At 40.2% G+C, this 19177-nt stretch overlaps 3 protein-coding genes across 9 annotated transcripts in view; 2 read left to right on the top strand and 1 right to left on the bottom strand.

Annotated features, from left to right (window-relative positions):
* The first annotated feature begins 31 nt into the window (after nt 1-31).
* MRPS16 (mitochondrial ribosomal protein S16) lies at nt 32-1851 on the top strand. Its single transcript, XM_055425484.2, has 3 exons — nt 32-231; nt 869-1129; nt 1609-1851. The coding sequence occupies exons 1-3, from the start codon at nt 219-221 to the stop codon at nt 1740-1742; spliced, it is 408 nt and encodes a 135-aa protein (XP_055281459.1). The 5' UTR covers nt 32-218; the 3' UTR covers nt 1743-1851.
* Nucleotides 1852-1995: 144 nt separating this feature from the next.
* Nucleotides 1996-9702, top strand: DNAJC9 (DnaJ heat shock protein family (Hsp40) member C9). The gene is made up of 5 exons (XM_055425483.2): nt 1996-5309; nt 5482-5622; nt 6256-6510; nt 8633-8719; nt 9100-9702. The coding sequence occupies exons 1-5, from the start codon at nt 5130-5132 to the stop codon at nt 9217-9219; spliced, it is 783 nt and encodes a 260-aa protein (XP_055281458.1). The 5' UTR covers nt 1996-5129; the 3' UTR covers nt 9220-9702.
* A 1535-nt stretch (nt 9703-11237) lies between these two features.
* Nucleotides 11238-19177, bottom strand: part of FAM149B1 (family with sequence similarity 149 member B1) — a 51679-nt gene continuing 43739 nt past the window's right edge. The window contains exons 9-14 of one of the 7 annotated variants that reach the window (XM_055425467.2): nt 19003-19109; nt 16425-16649; nt 14936-15059; nt 14578-14703; nt 12728-12806; nt 11238-11594 (exon numbers count right to left, since the gene is read on the bottom strand). In XM_055425467.2, the coding sequence (XP_055281442.1) occupies nt 11521-11594; nt 12728-12806; nt 14578-14703; nt 14936-15059; nt 16425-16649; nt 19003-19109 (735 nt within the window). In that variant the 3' untranslated portion in view covers nt 11238-11520. The remainder of the gene's footprint in view (nt 11595-12727; nt 12807-14577; nt 14704-14935; nt 15060-16424; nt 16650-19002; nt 19110-19177) is intronic. The other 6 variants (XM_055425470.2, XM_055425468.2, XM_088842001.1 and 3 more) reach the window with 6 other exon arrangements.

Below are 19177 nucleotides of genomic sequence, written 5' to 3'. Positions count from 1 at the left end.
GGACGGACCGGAAGAGGCGGGGCGAGTGGACCATTCGCTTCCGGTACCAAGGTGCTTGGGCTGGGGTGGCGGAGGGTTGAAGTCTGCGGTTCTTCAGCGTTGAGCTTTCTGGTGGGTTGTCCGCGCAGCTGGAGGCCGTAGAGCGGATTCGCTCCGGCTCCGGGAAGCTCCGAGGCGTCGCAACTGGCGCACAGGCCCCGGGGCTTGCCGGCTGCGCCATGGTCCAGCTCAGTGAGTGATGGGGGCCCCTGGGCGGTCGTGGGGATAAGAGGGAGTGCGGATTGACTGGAGCTGCGCTCGTAGACGAGCTAGAGACAGTCCGTACCTGAAACTGCACACGTTTGTTCCTGCCCTCAGTAGTTTTCTTGTTCGCTTTTAAAGTTTTCTCTGAACTCCTGTGAGATAAGTGGCGTTCACTTTATAGATGAGGCAGCTGGGCTTCAGCTTGTTCCAGAGACAGTAAATAGCAGGCCTGTGTTGAGTGCGTTGGGTACAGCTGGAGTGTTTAAGAGGAGTTTCACAAAGACGGTTTCTGAGTCAGACTGACAAGAATTGGTTGAAAGAAAGGACATTTGGGCTTCCCTGGTGGCTCAGAGGTAAAGAATCTGCCTGCAGTGAAGAAGACCTGGGTTTGATCCCTAGATCGGGAAGATCCCCTGGAGGAGGGCACGGGCAACCCGCTCCAAGAATCCCATGGACAGAGGAGCCTGGCTGGCTGCAGTCCATAGGGTCGTACAGAGTTGGACACGACTAAAGCGACTAAGCAGCAGCAGCAAGGACATTTCAGTGGAGGAAGGGGCTTGTCTCATTTCATTTTCTCCATTTTGTGCTCTCGATTCTTGTGTCTTAACCACTTATTTGTCTACAGCTACTGTCCTTTGCAAGGCCTACCGTGGAGGCCACTTAACCATCCGCCTAGCGCTCGGTGGCTGTACCAACAGGCCTTTCTACCGCATCGTGGCCGCTCACAACAAGTGTCCCAGGGATGGCCGTTTCGTAGAGCAGCTGGGCTCCTATGATCCAATGCCCAACAGTCATGGAGAGAAACTGGTTGCTCTCAACCTGGACCGGATCCGACATTGGATTGGCTGTGGAGCCCACCTCTCAAAGCCTGTGGAAAAGCTTCTGGGTAACTCAGCTAAGCCTTACCTCTTTGAGGGGATTTTAAATTGAAGTCATTTCCAAGATGATGAGAATTAAGAATGATTTTCACTCTCTCCAGATTAATCAGGACTGGAGGGAGAACTGAAATTGATCTAGTTGCCAGTTTAAATCTGGAGATTCCTTTTGTAGAGACTTCATGAGAATTATTGGATGACTGAGATTTTACGCTTAAAAAAAAATGGGAATGGTGTGTCTTGCATGACTGTCAGTTGAGCATTTTTTCAAGTAAGGAAAATAGTGTTAAGAAGTAGACAACATCCATTGTGACCTTGCAGTAAATGGAAGGAAGGGAGCTGGGGGAAGAGGTAAAAACATTTTGGCAAGTGAGCAATTTGTTTTGAATCTTTGTCTTGGATCAGATCTCTGTTAGACTTCAGTGAGACTGAGTTCCCAGGTAAACATTAGTTTTTATTGTTATAATGAATGAAAATCCTGTACTTTTAGGTCTTTCTGGCTTTTTCCCTCTGCACCCGATGGTGATCACAAATGCTGAGAGGCTGCGACGGAAACGGGCACGAGAAGTCCTCTTAGCGGCTCAGAAAACAGATACAGAGGCTACAGAAACAAAAGAGAACTGACTTCAGTGAACATAGCAGTGGGAACAAACTTGAAATCCTCTTAAAATATTTGTGCAGAACTCTTAGTTTTATTATATTTAGAGGTCAATAAATGGAAAATTTTAAGTCATCCATGATCATTTGGCCCGATCTGAACAGAGTCAAGGGAGAAGTTTGTTCTTGACCGACATAAAGCTGGGTAGAGATACTAATTAATTCTTTCAGCCTTCTTCAGGGGAAAGACAGTGGCTGTGGGGCAGGTTGGACTCTGGGTCCCTTGGGCAACTTTATAGCCTACTACCTTCCAAGATTTCCCTGTTTCAAAGTCCCCAACCAGCATGTCTGTATCCTCTCCAAGTATTTCCTTCTTTAATCATTTATGGTCATCCCACCAACTCAAGAATACAATTACTTCACTTACTGTTTTTGTAATTGCAGATTTACATTGTCTTGTCAACACACAATCTCAACTTTACAAAGGTAGTTTGTAAAGTTGCTTTTAGGCTCTAATAATCTACTTTTTAAAGAATGAATAACTGGAAGAAAGTAAAGTACCTATGTACAACTTCCATGCAAGGTTATTTGTGAGAATTATAAGGTATCATGAAATTAGGTAGGATTGTCTCCAGTTTATCAGTGGGGAAGCTGAGGTTCAGAAGTAGAAACTCGGTCAAGGCCACACAGTTTTAATTTTGGGCAGAACAGAGTCAGACCGATGTTCCTACTTGGAGAGCCCTTTTCAACATGTTATGTCTGTAGTGGGGGCAGTGAGTAAAGATAAAGGGCTTTTCAAAAGTCCACTTAAAAACTCAGTGACAAAATTAGGTTTAGGTATCATGGTTTGTTAATATAAATGACTGGTTGTGTCCCCCAAAAGCCTGTTATCTGTTCCACCATAACTGTAGCAGTGTTAGATGGCTTTAGTCACACTGAATAATGTAAATTTCATAATCTGGTGTAAAACTAAAATATGGGAGATTTATAGAGGAGATTCTAAAGCCCTTTCATGTACCAACCTATTCTCAGTTTTATATTCTTAGAATAATTGCCAGGCACCTGAAACTCAGGTCATCAACTGAGTTGTCACTGGATGACAATCTGAGTTGTCACTGGATGGCCTCCACTTGCTTTGGGGAGGCTTGAAGGGCAGGACAGGCAGAGAGCAACTGACTAGGAAAAAGATGTTTTGAAAACCATTTCGAAGTTTAAAGGAGAACAGTCTACCCTGGAGAGTTTGAGTTCTTTGGAGAAACCTTAACTGGTAGAGGAGAATATAATTCTGGAAAGTATTGACCAATGAAGGGAACTGATGTGAAATAGGTATTATTTTGAGCTATTGAGTTTCTGCCAATTTGCGTATTAACTTTGTGCCCTGGTCTCTCTGTCATTTATTTATTTTTTGTCTTTTATTTAAGACACACATATGGAAACTTCTGTGTAAGCTCATCCTCTCCCTGATTTCCAGAGTTTCCTCTAGTCCTACTCTTGCTTTGGATTTCCAGGCCCAGATATTTCACCAGTTCTTGGATGATTGCATCTTTCTGTCTTGCTGTCATCTCAAATCCAACATGCTCAAACCCATGTCTGCACTTTAGAAAGTCTTTGTTTCTAAAACTTATATTTTTATCAAGATGGGGGTTTGGATCATGTTATCTCCACCAAAGTGGAAGGTGATTCAGGAACTGGAAGGTGAATGGAAATGATTTCTATAATAAATATCAAATCTTGAAGTTCTATCAGTTAGAGAATTTTTAGAAGACTGGTATTTTGTGCTTTTTGTTCAATGTAGGTTTTTTAAATTGCAGGGCTCAAGGGAAAGTCCCTGCCTAGCAGTCCCAACTTGTTGTTCAGTCACTCAGTCGTGTCTGACTCTTCATGACCTCATGGACTGTAGCATGCCTGTCCTTCACTATCTCGCGGAGTTTGCTCAGACTCATGTCTATTGAGTCAGTGATGCCATCCAACCGTCTCATCCTCTGTTGTCCCCTTCTCTTCATGCCCTCCATCTTTCTCAGCATTGGGGTCTTTTCCAATTAGTCGCCTCTTCACATCAGGTGGTCGAAGTATTGGTGCTTCAGCATCAGTCCTTCCAATGAATTTTCAGGGTTGATTTCCTTTAGGATTGACTGGTTTGATCACTGTGCTGTTCAAGGGACTCTCAAGAGTCTTCTCCAGCACTACAGTTTGAAAGTATCAGTTCTTCAGCACTTAGCTTTTTTAATACTGTCTAGGTTTGTCACAGCTTTTCTTCCAAGGAGCAAGCGTCTTTTAATTGTATGGCTACAGTCACAATCTGCAGTGATTTTGGAGCCAAAGAAAAAGTCAGTCACTGTTTCTGTTCTTTCCCTATTTGCCATGAAGTGATGGGACTGAATGTCATATCTTGGTTTTTTGGACCTTGAGTTTTAAGCCAGCTTTTTCAATCTCTTTCACCCTCATCAAGAGACTCTTTAGTTATTCACTTTATGCTATTAGGGTGATGTTATCTACATATCTGAGGTTTTTTATATTTCTCCCTGCAACCCTGATTCCAGCTTGTGATACATCCAGCCCAGCATTTTGCATGATATACTCTGCATATAAGTTAAATAAGAATGGTGACAATATACAGTCTTGACTGACTCCTTTCCCAATTTGGAACCAGCCCATTGATCCACGTTTGGTTCTAACTATTGCTTCTAGTAGTAGTGTAGTGTTAATCGCTCAGTCGTGGCTAACTCTGCCACCCCATGGACTGTAGCCTGCCAGGCTCCTCTGTTCAGTCCATGGAATTCTCCAGGCAGGAATACAGGAGTGGGTTGCCATTCCTGTCTCCAGTGGATCTTCCCCTCTGGGGGATTGAACCCAGGTCTCCTGCATTGCAGGCCAATTCTTCACCGTCTGAGCTACAGGGAAGCCCACACAGGTTTCTCAGGAGGCAGGTAAGGTTGTCTGGTATTTCCATCTCTTTTAAGAATTTTCCACAATCTGTTATGATCCCCAAATTTAAACCACATGAGATTGCTAAATGCTATTACGCTGTTTTTTACTGGAAAAAAAAGCAGAAAGCAGCGCTAGGTTCAACCTAATATGAACGTTTACATTGTTTTATAAACTGAGCTGGGACACTGGGGAAAAGGTAGTTTTCAGAGTAAGGGGAGGAGGGCCGGGGCTGAGAGAATTTGTGGAAGGAGATTCCGGAAGGAGACTCACGGCCTCAATCCTGGCCGTCCCCAGCTTGGCCACGCCCCCATTTCTCAACGGCCGTAAAGTGCGGCGTCGTGGCCCCGCCTCTTCCGGCGCCTCTTGTGACGCTAGCGCCTCGGGCTTTTTGCGCGGGAAAAGGTAGGCGCTCTTGAGCTCTACTCGGTGTAGCTGGGGTCAGGTGTTTTCGCTGAGGCCGTCGCCTCATTCGCACCGCTGCCGGCCATGGGGCTTCTGGAACTGTGCGAAGAACTATTCGGCACTGCCGACCTTTACCAAGTATTGGGCGTGCGGCGCGAGGCCTCAGACAGCGAGGTCCGACGCGGCTATCACAAGGTGTCCCTGCAGGTGCACCCGGATCGGGTGGGCGAGGGCGACAAGGAAGACGCCACCCGCCGCTTCCAGGTGCGCTAGACTCTATCCACCGGCCGCCCGGGCTTCCCTCCGTCTTATGACCGCCCGGCCTCTCCCGGGGTGGAGTGAGCCGAACCCGGCCTGCCGTTTTCTAATCATTATTTCTCGCGGCGCGGTTTCAGCGAGAGGCGGAGGGGTGATTTTAGTGTACTTTTCCCTGCAGATCCTTGGGAAGGTCTACTCCGTTTTGAGTGACAAAGAACAGAGAACATTATACGATGAACAGGGAACAGTGGACGAGGATTCTGATGTGCTCAGCCAAGATCGGGACTGGGAGGCCTATTGGAGATTACTCTTTAAAAAGGTAAAGAACTCTGGAGATTTTGTCATCGTTCCCATTTCTCATTCAACAAACCTTTATTGAATGCCTCTAAGGCCTTGCGTTTTGTGGTGTTAAGAATGAGGATTTTTTATTTGGTCTCTAAATATTAATAAACGCACACACAACACAGACATTCCTTAGGAGAGACCCACTTTGAAGAAGGGCAAATTTATCGAACCGTTCCGTTGAGCCATGTGTATATGTGTGTTATAACACATGCACGTACATACATAGATACACACACTTACTGAGATGGGCCTTTAACTATATGTTGGTGTAGAGTGTAGTGAAGGGGGGACATTAAATTTTTTTATAATATGTGCTTTATTTTACAAAGCCAGGTGTAAGCCCTGAGTATTTTTCTGGGTCTCTTCTCACCTTTGGAAACGTAACTTAAATTTTCCTGGTGTGTACTTAGCAGTTTTAACGATTGGACTAGGGAGAACTCTAGAAAATATTTAGCATAGAAAATTTGCTTCCTTGCAACAATTTCAACTCAAGCAGCTGTTTTATTTGGGGAGAAATATTTTAACACCTGAGTTAACTTTTTTCTTGTATTCCTATTATTTAAAATAAACTTTTCAAAGTTACAGCATGTGTCTCTCATTTGTTCAGATATCTCTGGAAGACATTCAGGCTTTTGAGAAGAAATACAAAGGTTCTGAAGAAGAGCTGACTGATATTAAACAGGCCTATCTGGACTTCAAGGGTGACATGGATCAGATTATGGAGTCTGTTCTGTGTGTACAATACACAGAGGAACCCAGGATAAGGCACATTATTCAACAAGCCATTGATGCTGGAGAGGTCCCATCCTATAATGCCTTTGTCAAAGAATCAAAGCAGAAGATGAATGCAAGGAAGAGGAGGGTAAGATTTTGAATGCCATTTACTATTTATATCTTGACTACTTCCTAAAAGAATTTGAGGATATTTATAACAACAGAAATCTAAGATATAAGACAATTTAAGACTGCTGAAATAAAGATAAGGCTTAACTTCTTTTCTAGCTGCCATCTAACTAAATGAGCATAATGAGCTCATTAAGAGAAACCTTTTTCCCCTGCTCTGTTGCGCTCAAAAGGATTTTACTGCATGGACTAGATAATCAGTATCATTTGAAAGTAGTACTGAAATATTCTTCATATGGGCCAATTCTTTTAACCTTGCTGAGGCATTCCTAAAGCAATAAATAGAATCCAGATACCTAGGCTCCACAGTGATTCTCACTTGGTTAAGGGGTGAGAAGGTGACAGAGACTGTAGGATTGCTGCTGCTGCTAAGTCACTTCAGTCGTGTCCGACTCTGTGTGACCCCATAGACGGCAGCCCATCAGGCTCCCCCGTCCCTGGGATTCTCCAGGCAAGAACACTGGAGTGGGTTGCCATTTCCTTCTCCAATGTGTGAAAGTGAAAAGGAAAAGTGAAGTCGCTCAGTCATGTCTGACTCATAGTGACCGCATGGAGTGCAGCCTACCAGGCTCCTCCGTCCATGGGATTTTCTAGGCAAGAGTACTGGAGTGGCTTGCCGTTGCCTTCTCCGGACTGTAGGATTATGTCATATTAATTCAAATTCCTGTATTCTTGCCCAGTTTGATGGCAACCCACTCCAGTACTCTTGCCTGGAAAATCCCATGGAGGAGCCTGGTAGGCTTGTCCATGGGGTCACAGAGTCGGAGATGACTGAGTGACTTCACTCACTTCGATTCTTGAGTTGGACCCAGAATGTACATTAAAAAAACAAAAAAACATGGGGAGATGGGGTGAGTGAAAAAATCACCCCAAAATCAGTTTATTTTGATAATGGTGTATTTCCAAACACCCTTTGAGGTATGCTTTTGTAGAGTATCAAGGATTGTGGTTTGTGTCCTTTTTACTCATATTAAACTGATGAGTTGGTGAGGGTAAGGATGATGGCAAGGGAAAGGAGCTTAAGGACATCTGGGGTTCAGGAGGGAGCAGATTCAAGGTAACAAATATCTGTGCCTTCTGTCTTTAGGGGAAGACTGGGCTGGTATGAAAGTCATTCTTGCCTCAACCTGACTTTCATAATGGGAACTCTAGGGAGGGCAGACAGTGTTAAGACTGTAGCTCTTTGGCGGGTACTTTATTTGTATGGCTGAATTGGAGGTGGAGTTAGGTCTGTGGCTTTTATGTAAAAAGATGCAGGAGAAACCTGACACATGTATTGAGAGAAGTGGAATGTGTATCAAGATCATCACTTTGGCTTATAGGCTACATCTGTCTAGATTTCAAGCTGACAGTTTAAGTTGGCAACATTTTTTAGGTGAAACTGAGCACAGCTGTGTTCAGTAATAGCCTATTAGCTTGAGAAACTTCCCTAGAGTTTGGGGGGGTGGAGTGGGGAATGGAATAGTTTTGACAAAGAGTTCTGCAAACTTAGAGAAAAAACAGTATTAAAAGAAATAAATTGATTTCAAGGACTGAAAGTAGGCAGGAGAAACTCTTTATTAGAGTAACAAGGTCCTAGCATATCATCATTCTCAGTATTAATAGTATTAATTGCTATTTAGAAAATTCTCTGGGGATTGGGGCCTCTCATAGTCCTAGTTGTTGCCCTGGAGAATGAACTTACTAACCTTTCCCAAGGTATTCTTTTAGTAGTTTGGAATCAGTGCCCTAGTAAAATTTGGCAAGAGGAGGCAGCTTTGAAATTTGGTAAAGAAACGTTAAAACGGAATTTGTTAACTCAGGGGAAATTAGGTGACCTTTCTTAGCTCTTCTAGCATTTTGTTTTCCTTCCTGTTCCCCTATGGTTTATGGAACCAAATGACCTGCTTACTCCTAGCAAATACAAATGGGGAACACTCAGAAATGCTTATTGGAAAAAGAGGATCTACTGCTTGATTTTATCCTTTTAATTTATATAATCCTCAAATTGAAATGGTCTTAGCAGATTTGCTTTTGGGAAAGAGTGTATTTTTAGTATTTGCTCGGTTGGCATTGTATCTCACATTGAGTTTCTGTTTTAGGCTCAGGAAGAGGCTAAAGAAGCAGAAATGAGCAGGAAGGAGTTGGGGCTTGATGAAGGAGTGGATAACTTGAAAGCAGCCATTCAGGTAAACTGTCAGGTTGTCTGTGAAGCTTACCGCCATTTCTTTCATGTTCTGCTTCTTGCTGCTAATATTTCTTTGGAGTGTATATAGTATTGTAGGCATTTTGTTTTCATCTTTTAAGACATTCAGGTACCATACGGTCATCCTTTTAAAATGTACAGTTCGGTGGTATAATTCAGGGCTTTTTTAATATACTGATCAGGTTTTACAATCATCAGCACTATCTAATTCCAGAACATCTTCATCACTCTAAACACAAACCCCTTATCCACTAGCAGTCACTCCCCATTCTCCCTTTCCACCAGCCCCTGGCAACTGCTAAATACTTTATTTCTGTGGACAGTCTTGAGTTTTGAAAGCTTGTGTTTTAACTTCTTAAACAGAGCAGACAAAAGGATCGGCAAAAGGAAATGGACAATTTTCTGGCTCAGATGGAAGCAAAGTACTGCAAACCTTCCAAACGAGGAGGGAAAAAAACGACTCTCAAGAAAGAAAAGAAATAATGGAATATTCTCTACAAAAGTCCATAGGTGTTGCCTTTGTAGGCAAGGTACAGTCAAGAATCGAAGACAAAAGTCAACTCAACTCTTGAGAAAAGTTGTCTTTCAAGCCTAAATTATTTGGATCAACTATCTAAACCAAGTAGACTCTCTCAGCCTGGTCTTAGTATATTCTAGAAATACGCTGACATTCTGTGAGGTCCTCCTATGAAGGAGTTTGGTGGTGATCACTGAGGGAGTGGGAGGGTGAGTGCTTCCTTGAGAGCGCTCTTCTGTGTGTCTTCTATATAAGGAACTATCTAGAATGCAGATCTGTCCCTACCACTTTTAGCAATTGTTATTTTGCCCCATAGGAGTGAGCTTCTTTTAGGACATGTACCCTACCTAGCTTTCAACACTTGCTGGACATCTATTTTCCAAATACTTTCCAGTTTGCTTTTAGTCTTAATGTTCTTGCATAGGACCTCTCCTTTTTTTTTTTTTCCTACTCAGCCAAGATTGGCACTCTTGGCTTGAGGTGTATAGGAGAAGCAGGTGTTCAGATTACTTCAAGCACTTTTGTTAAGAATTGTACAAGATTAAATAATCAAGTGAAAGATGACTGTTAAGTTACCAGGACTTAAGTGATCCTAATATGATCATTTAAAAGATGATTTATTAAATATATGAATGGTGCTTAGGATAAAGGAGAAGAAAAGTAGTTCTAGCCAGCATTGTAGCAGATAGCCTTGTTTAAGTTGCATAAAGAGATGCTGTAATCCTCTCTGTAACTGCTGAATGCCCTTAGAGTCAGGTTACTGAGCTTGTCAGAATTTGTTTCCTCGTCTATAAAAGGGTGAGGGAGGTAGGCTAAATGACTTGTTAACTCTGACCTTGAAAGGCAAGCTATCTTGATCCAGTGGTTTGTTATCATGTACTTATGATATTGATTTGTGAGAACAGTGCAGAGATTTTCATTTATATTTAGTAGAATTGGTATGAGTTCATTAGAATATATGAAGATTGTTTAGAGACTGTTCAACTTAAAATTTCTGATTTGTAAGCTAATATATTCAATACCATATGCATAAAACAAGCCTTCTGTTACTGAGATTCATGTACATAATTTATCTGAGGTAAGCATAAGACACGTTTTCAGTCTGTGATTACAAATAGGTTAAAAAATACTCTAATTGTATTAAAAATACAGTTTAATGCAGGTTGTTTGCTCTGTCTTCATATGATAGTATTAGAACACTTTGAAACAATAAAATTATCCCAATTTATGATCATTTGAATTTATCAACTCTGAAGATTAATAGAAGATCTAAAACCAATATGATCATCAGAATTAAAATTCAATGAAATTTAAGTACGTTTAAACCATAGTTAAAACCATTGCTGCATTCATGAGTGCACTCGGGAAAGGTCCAGGTGAAAATCAGAAGAATGTCAAAGTTCTCTTTGTTTGCTCTTAGCATATGTTTATACTAGACAACTGCAGGGTTTTGGGAATTTTAAGAAGTTGTGTCTTGCTGGCTCACTAATAGAAAGATTGTGTAAATTTTTAAATTGCTTTTCTTAGACCTGCAGGAGAAAATCAGGCAAGGTGTGATATTTGGGGGGAAAATAATGACCACTAAAGTACTTTGAGAAGAAAACAAGTATAACCTGATGTCAGGCAGCTGTTGTAAGGCTGAACTGTCCTACCTGGGGAAAAAAAATTATTTATTACATGAATTACTTAATACCAGTGCTCAACATTTATGTCTTTAGTTATTCATCCCTGCCATATATATCTGCCTATGGACATCTAAGAGAAAACTTTAGGAATCACATCTATTTGCTGTGATTTTTTACGGAACTATCTCCTAAAAATGACTTAAAAGTGAGTACACCTCTCCAGAAATTAACACAGGCATAAGTATTCCAAAGCCAGTAATAATGTTATCAAATGATTTGCTACGTTTTGTGTACATGTAGTCTGACAGAATGCTGTAGTTATTGAACTGATCATTGTTAACAGACAACATGAGCAGTGATTTGGAGGAAATTATTCATTTGTTACATCTTTGGCTACAAACTTTACTGTCCAGTGAAGTTATTAATTTATGCTGAACAGAAGATAGTAATTGGAGATAGAAACAGTACCCATGTAATCTTTGGCTGATACTGTTCTCAGTCTGTTGTACCAAAATAATTCACAAAGATGGTTTCAGGTTGTCTCTTGTATACAAGGTCTGCATCATGAGATGACTGAACATTGATTTGTGAAATCTTCCCATGTATTCCCCTGCAGCCCGAAGCAAGTTCTCCTCATCCGTGCTATGGTCCCTGCCTGGTTCTAGAGATTGGTCCACTTCTGTTTTGAGATTTTGTAGATCCATGTAACTGAGGACCTGAGAGACAAAAGATGACATCATAGAGTAACATGAACAGACATTCTAGATTTGATCGTCTTTAGCTCCTATGTACAGACTTTTTTTGCTCTAGTTATTAGTTAGACTTTAAATTTGGAGACTGGCTAAGTAGTAAAGTTTATATTTACTAAAGCAATAAAAATTATGTTTGCATATTTTATCATGTAAAAACAAAATCTATGTAAGATGTGATGTAGTAACCTAATTTTAGAAAATAGTCACTAATTAAAAAGGAATAAAATGTGTTTCACTTACCTAAACATTATACTAGTTATTCTTGACCATCAGCATGGCCAGATGTAATAACTGTAGCTCAGAGGCAGTAGTGCTTCCCTGAGGACTGATCCAAGAACAGAATCTGCTGACAGCATTCAAAGACTACCAAATGTTGCTACTAGGAACCTGAACTAAGAGAATACACTTGAACTACAGAGATGATTTCAGGCAGATTACTTTTTAACATACTTGCTGATTAATCTGATTATTAACAGGAAACATTTCAATTGCCTGGTAATTCTAAATTTCACCTATAACATAAGGAAAAAATGACCCTGATGGTGAGAAGACCATTATAGGAAGAATTAAGACGTTCTTAAATTTTCTCCTATCACTCCTATGAAAATAGGAACTATAGAATATAACTTAGAAGACAAAAAAGTTAATGGGATAGAACCAGACTCATCATGTCTTGACATTGTGAATTTCTTTTCTTACCTTGGCCTAGCAGTTTAACTGATTAGAGCAGTTTAATCCATAGCAATACAAGTTTTTGCCTACATAATAAAATCCATGCAGTGTTTGAATGTTATGAAAATGATTTATTTGGCTTACTTTGTTTAGATTTTTTTTTTAAAAGTATTGTTTACCTTGTCAGAATGGCAAGAGATTAATTTATATATGAGAAAACAGATCTGGAACTTTTTGGCTTTGAGCGGTTAGAGTTCTCTTATTTTTCTTTATATTACTATATCCCATATTCCAAAATGAATTTGAGATGATTTATAAAGATGTAGGAAAGAAAAATATAAAATCTGGAGGAAGGAAAAATAATAAGCATGGGAAAAAAGCAAGATCTTAACAAGACTGTAGTAAAATAAGAGCCATGACCCCACCTGTCCCTGCAGATCCCCTACCAGGTCGGGCCTGGTGAGGATACTCAGCAGCACACGAATGACGATACTGCGTATCTGGCTGAAAAAGAGAGAAGATGAGTCACTGCTTACAGTGTGACTTCTTCCAGAGGATAATGTGTTAGTTTAGCAATGTAATTGGCATCATCTGTCAGTCTGAGGGACAGTTGGCTGAATGTACTCTTAACATTCCAAGTTAAAAATCCCAAGCCAGCAGCCCACAGAGTGATTGTTAACTTGTAAAAATTGCAAGTTCTGCAACTTTATTAATATGCCTTTAAGAAAATCTTAGCATTTATAAATAATCCATATGGTTTAATATTTCTAAATACTCATAATTGGCTCTCAAGGGAATTTGAATCCGATTTCCATTGCCTGCTGACTGTTTAAAACAACAGAACAGAACGTTTTCAGCAACACCGACGACCTCCGACGACCTCCATGCTTAAAATGTGACTCTCAATATGGAACTCAAACATTTCAAAATTGCTTTAAGGGATTTAAAAGATACAACTAAAATATCCACATGCAGATACTAAAAAAAGAGCTATCAATGCCATTTTGCTGGTACTTCTGGAATAAAAAACTTCCCCTCAGTTTCTTGTCAGCATTGGAATAAGAGATTTGAGGGTTTTTTTTTTTTTTCCTCTCCTGATGAAGCCCCATGTTTTCTATCAGTGGTCAGCAAACTTTTTTTTTTTTAGTAGAGGACCAGATAGTAAACATTTCAGGTTTTGTGGAACATACTGTCACTAAACTACCCCGTTCTGCTGTTAAGAGTAGGAAAGCAGCTACAGAAAGTACAAAATTGAATGAATGTGGTGGCTTTGCTCTAAGAAAACTTTGTTTACAAAAACAGGCAGTTAAGCTGAACAGCTCATGAACTAGGATAGAGGCAAGAAAAGATTCTTCCCTAGAGCCTGCAGTGGGAACATAGCTCTGCTGATACCTTGATTTTGGACTTAACAGACTCTGGAACTGAGAATAAATTTATATTGTTTTAAGCCACCCAGTTTGTGGTAATTTGTTATGGCAGCCCTAGGAAACTAGTACAATGTCCCATTCATTTATTCTCACCACTCTTCTAATGGAGGAAAGATCATATGGTGCTTGAGGCTGATAAAGTTTAAGGGATACGAGTTGAGATAAGTGGGCTGCAAACACCACTGTCTTGAAAACTGGTTTAGGATGTGGGTGCCTGGTTCTTGGGCCATAAGTGTGCCCTCAGTCACTCTCTGGGCTTTCCAAGCCCTCTTGTAGAAAGCAAATGCGGAGGGGCTGAGCTCCTGGCTTATAGTCTGGGGCAAGGTCAGTGCATGACCTCTTGTCTCCCAGTCAGGTTGTTTCTGATGTTTAAAAAGGTGAGTAAATGTAAATTTGGTGGTGACAGTGTTAGCATTTCAAACACCAGTTAACAAAAACTCTGAAAGTCTTAACTTGCCCATCCACCAGTCCACAACATAATCTGTTACCACTTTTTGTTTAATTCCCTCAGAGCAATGTTGAAAGAATAAGGTTAATGCTAATCTGTTATGCACTGGGGTTTAACATTTGTTTTGCTTATTCTCAGAAATATCTAAATTTTAAATTGCTTAGAATTTGCTATTTTTATATAAGGCATTTTACCTTATTTTTACAAGTTAAAATAATGAGTGGCAGAGAGCAGTTAGAGTTTCAACACATATACTTAAAATGTAAAACACTATTTTTATTAGAACTTCAGCTTTTACTCTTAGAGTTGATTAAGCCACCATATAAAGCCTTAAGCCTGCCAAACTAGTTTTTTCCCATTTCCTCAGCTGTCAGACAATAGAGGAAGTATGTCACTCTACCAAAAATGACTGAGTTGTATTGGGCCTGGAGAAAAAGTCAGGTAACAGGAGCCTCTCCTGAGGCTGCTGATGGTTAGGCTCATCCACCACTGCACTTCGAGCTCGACTGGAATCATTATGGTTTTTCTGCAGAAGGGATAAGAATTACAGAAACAGTTACAGTGGAGCTGTGCATGTCCAGTATCAGCCCTAACAGGTATGGTAATTGCAGGCCAAGCAGCTCCAATTCCATTGTCAAATCAGAATTCAGTTTGTACTTTTGACAAAATATACAAGTCAAGACCAGAGCACAGATCCTGCAGATTTACTGACCATGCAGTTTTATAAACATTGGAAAGGCAATAGGAAGGGGACATACCATTTGCCTTTGTGGCCCCACTGTGCTTAAGTGCTCTGCTTCAGCTGCGCCAATAGGTGGCAGCAGATTATTTCGACTCAGCAGCAGTGGTGAGGGAGAGGAGAGCGAGTCGGCCGCCACAGGGCTGCAGATCCCACCAGCAAAAACCAAGATATGAAAGCATAAAATTACAATATAAACAAATTGGTTAGAATCAAATACATTGAACAGATGAGTTTAATGTCATGCACAGAAAGCTTTAAGCTGCCTACTCTTTTAAGTGAAGAGATCTCAAAGGATTTTGGAGAATGAAGATTTTGGGCTTTCTTCATAGTATTTTCTTATTTTTTGTTGAAACTTCATCCTGAGTGCACAGCAGAATTTGACCCTTTCTCCCACAAAGAACTGGAATAAAACAACTTTCCCTATCTTGTGTTGTTTTTTTTCTGACAAATTCATAGATTTGTAATTTCGCATCTGATGAAACTCACAGTTCTGGGCCTTCTGGTTGTCCTTTTCACTAAAAATTATAATTCCCAGGTAAGGATCCTAAACTTTTATTTCCTTCCAAAGGATCTGGAGCAGTTATAGTATTACTCATGCCCAAGACAGTAATTAAAGTTGAATGATACTTTTCATATCCCAGAAAAAAAGCAACTTATTTTTCCACTTTGAAAAAAGTGCTGTCAGAGGGATGAGAGATTAATTTTACATCAAAACCACTCATACCCAAGTGAATGTGTAGCTCTATTGGTATAGATAATATACCAATAAAGTCAAAATTAAGAAATGTTGGGAGAGAAGTATAGTGACATATGCTTCATTCAGAGTCTGAATTCAAAACGCTGAATTCAGTTATGGTGTTATTAATTCCTACCCTTGATCACAGTCTTAGAAATCAACCCTCATAAGATGTTTTTTAAATTAACAACTAATGGAAGGATTTTACTTTAAAAACCTGACTTGGAGTCTTTTGTACAATGAGGTGGGAAAAGGGAAGAGGACATGTTTACTGTTATTTACTAAGATGTGCCAAGGGACAGTTTTTCCTGGTATAGGCAGCTACCTATCTGAGATTTATGAAGTTTTCATTGTCAGTGAAATAAGTAAATCCTATTGGTACGGAAAAATATTAAAGGAGAACTAATCATCTTTTGGGGGAAGAATTTTACTGAGCATGTTTCCACTAAGGAAAATGTTTTAATAAAATATATATGTCTTCTATTCCTTTGATGAGTTCCGTTGGAATATTCTAGCCAACATCTTATTTGTGGAAATATGTTTAGCTAAATCAGAAGGAAGATAAGTATAATCAGAAGTATATCTATTTTTTTCAAATACAACTCCATTTTTTTCTGTATTAGATTTAAACCAGTGTACAACTCATCATAAGAATATGTAGTGATTACTGCATAGGCATATATTTCAATCTTATCTTTAAATTCATTCTATATGTAAAATTCTTCATTAGTTTACCACAGATTCCAGAAATTCTGCTTTTGAAACCTACACTTGGGATCCTCTGCGTATTTCGTCCATAAGTCTTGGCGTTCCAGCGCGTGAATGGCTTGTGCTGATGGGATGAAGGGTGCGTGGTGGGGGGTTGCGTCTCCTGGCGGACTGCACTGTATATGACAGAAATGATGTACTAAGCTTCATGGCTCGATTTGGCCAATTTCGAGTTGAAAAGATGGTACTGGACCCAGGTCTCATAAGTAGCTTGTCATCAAGATCTCTAGTGGCCAAATATCAGAAACCCACAGTGAGATCAAGACTGCTCTGTACAGGGAGACAGAACTCAAAGGGTAAAAAGCCTTAAACTTTCAAGTACATTCAAGGGAGAGAAAGGCAAAAAGAGAAAACAATCAATAAATAACCTAGTTTTAGATGTCACATAATTTATCTCAGGAATGACAATGTGTACCTGAAAGAAGGACATCATTTCAGTCTTACACATGATTTACTAGGATGGAGACCTGGGAAGCAAGTACTTTATTCACCTGCCATCAGTGTCACTTCTTCAGTTACTGGTAAAGGCTAATCTGTAGTGTAGCTACTCCAAAGTGCTTCCCAGAAGTTTACCTCAGGGAATGTGCTTCCTACCATGTTGGAGGCAGTCTTTTTGCTGAAGGCATGTCATCAGAAAGACTTAGTTGAAAGGCCAGTATTGCTGCTTAGGAGTGGTGTGGCACTAGGGTGGCTCCCACTGTAGAGATTAATATGCTGAGCTAGTTGAAGCCCACAGGGGTAAGGGGTTCCTTGGAAAGCTGGGAACAGGCAAAGGGTTCAGAGCTTTGTGCAGCCCAGGTCAGTAGATCCCCATTTGAGTAAACAACTGTGAAATACAATACTCTTCTGTAAGTACTCTGGTAAATAAAATACCATATTCAACAGTTCAGTAGCTTAAACTCTGCCCCACAAATTCAGGTGCTTCGTTTTTGTGTTTTAAGCACATGAGAGACTTTGATTTTATTGTAAGGCACCTAAGAGATAGTATTTACGCTGTGATATGGAGGGAAAGTGGAAGAACAACACTCTGCCACGGGCTTTTGGCTTTCATCACGTTCTTCAAGCTTTCAGGCCACTTTGGTATCCTCTAGCACAAAATATGCCTCAGAGTTTGGAGAACTTTGAAGGGAAAATGCCCATCATAGAATAGGGCTAAACCTTGAGCATTACTTGTAAGAGATCTTTCTGGTCTTGCCTCCCTAACCACTCACTTAAGCCCTTTGTTTACAGAGCCTACCTGCTTTCTAATTATAGGAGTTTAGGCCTTAGCTGCTCTTCATTCATCTTTATTTTTCCTCTGGACTACTCATTCATAAGTGGATTTATCACCTCCACACTTCTAGATCAGTCTCCAAATCTGACCTCTTCTATATGGCCCATCATTGTAAACTCAACAGACCCTACACTCATCTTCCCTGTCCCCAAACCATCTTCCCTTGGGCTTGAAATCTGAGTTCACCTTTATTCCTCTGTTTTTATAGAATCTGATTTCTTTTATGATAACTCCTAAACTGTTTTACTACTTTTTTAGTCTTGGCTACATCTTGAGAACAGACCCATAGCTGTCTGAATTCCTGCATTAGACTCCTTCTTTACCTTCAGTTCCTCCTCCTTTAATCCAATCTATGTTCTACTGCTGTGAAATCTTTCAAATTCCTGATTTAAATTGATGTTCTCCAAAGCTGAACTCATACACTGCTGGATGGGAATGTAAAATGTTATAATTCTTTTGAAAAAATTTTACAAAAGTTTATTATAAAATTAAACATATACTTATCCTTTCACTTCTGTATATTGATAAATGAGACCATATGTCCACAAAAAAGACCATTATAAGAATATGTATAGTGCCTTTTGTATATAACAGCCCCAACCTGAAAAATAGCCCGTGTTCATTAACAGAAGAATGGATAAATAGTGGTATGTTATTAAAATAGAATACTAGTTGGCAGTAAAAGAGAATCACATGCAACATGAATGGATCTCAGAAACAAGACATTCAAAACCCTCTATTGTCTGGTTCCAAAGTTCTTTAATTTCAGTCTCTTCTTTCCCACTAATCACACCAGTGGTCTTTGATCAGAACACTGAAGTTCTAACCTACTGCCTCCTATTCTACTATAGCAAAAACTGATCTGCTTTCTCTTCTAAATATTTGTATTTTCCTGTCTCCAAACCTTTCACGACATCATTTCTCATATCTAGAATAGCCTTGCTACTCCTCTCTGCTTATCCAAACTTCCATCTTTCTTGGACACATTTAAAACCTGCACTTACCCACCAAAATACTTCCCTTCTTTGGGACTGCCATAGTGTTCACTCACTTGAAGTACACACACTTGGTACTCAGTCACAGGAATGCCCTACATGGTTAGGTCTCTTTTTAGTTGCTGTGTCTTCTCACCAGTTATTTTATCAGCTCCGTGAAGGTGGAGACCATTTTCCTTATGTGTTTTTACTCCCCACATGTCTTTGGTTGCTTGGTAGGTACTCAATACATGTGTGTTGATTGACTTGACTTTGTTTTCCTTTTAGTGATCTACTTAAACTCTACAGTCTTAAAATTTTATACTTCTTACAGGAGCTTGTCCATTAGAGAGAGATTTCTTGGCTGTAGAGGCATCCCATGAACCAAGAGACCATTCACATTTGGCTGATGACCACTTGCTGCTTGACAGAGACTCATCTATATATCAAAAGAAGATGTTTCTCATTGGTTGGTGAAGATACCAGCTTAGTTTCCCAACTTTGCCA

Source organism: Moschus berezovskii, chromosome 12 (genome assembly GCF_049115385.1).
Source record: "Moschus berezovskii isolate FMDL1 chromosome 12, NW_MosBer_1.0, whole genome shotgun sequence".
Classification (NCBI taxonomy): domain Eukaryota; kingdom Metazoa; phylum Chordata; class Mammalia; order Artiodactyla; family Moschidae; genus Moschus; species Moschus berezovskii.
The sequence above is the reverse complement of the archived record's forward strand: the minus strand, read 5'-3'. Positions and strand labels throughout refer to the sequence as shown.

Coding starts and splice junctions, on each gene's coding strand:
- MRPS16 (XM_055425484.2), top strand. Junction 1,130..1,608: donor GCCTGTGGAAAAGCTTCTGG/GTAACTCAGCTA, acceptor CTGTACTTTTAG/GTCTTTCTGGCTTTTTCCCT.
- DNAJC9 (XM_055425483.2), top strand. CDS start 5,130: ATGGGGCTTCTGGAACTGTGCGAAGAACTATTCGGCACTGCCGACCTT. Junction 5,310..5,481: donor ACGCCACCCGCCGCTTCCAG/GTGCGCTAGACT, acceptor TTTTCCCTGCAG/ATCCTTGGGAAGGTCTACTC. Junction 6,511..8,632: donor TGAATGCAAGGAAGAGGAGG/GTAAGATTTTGA, acceptor TTTCTGTTTTAG/GCTCAGGAAGAGGCTAAAGA.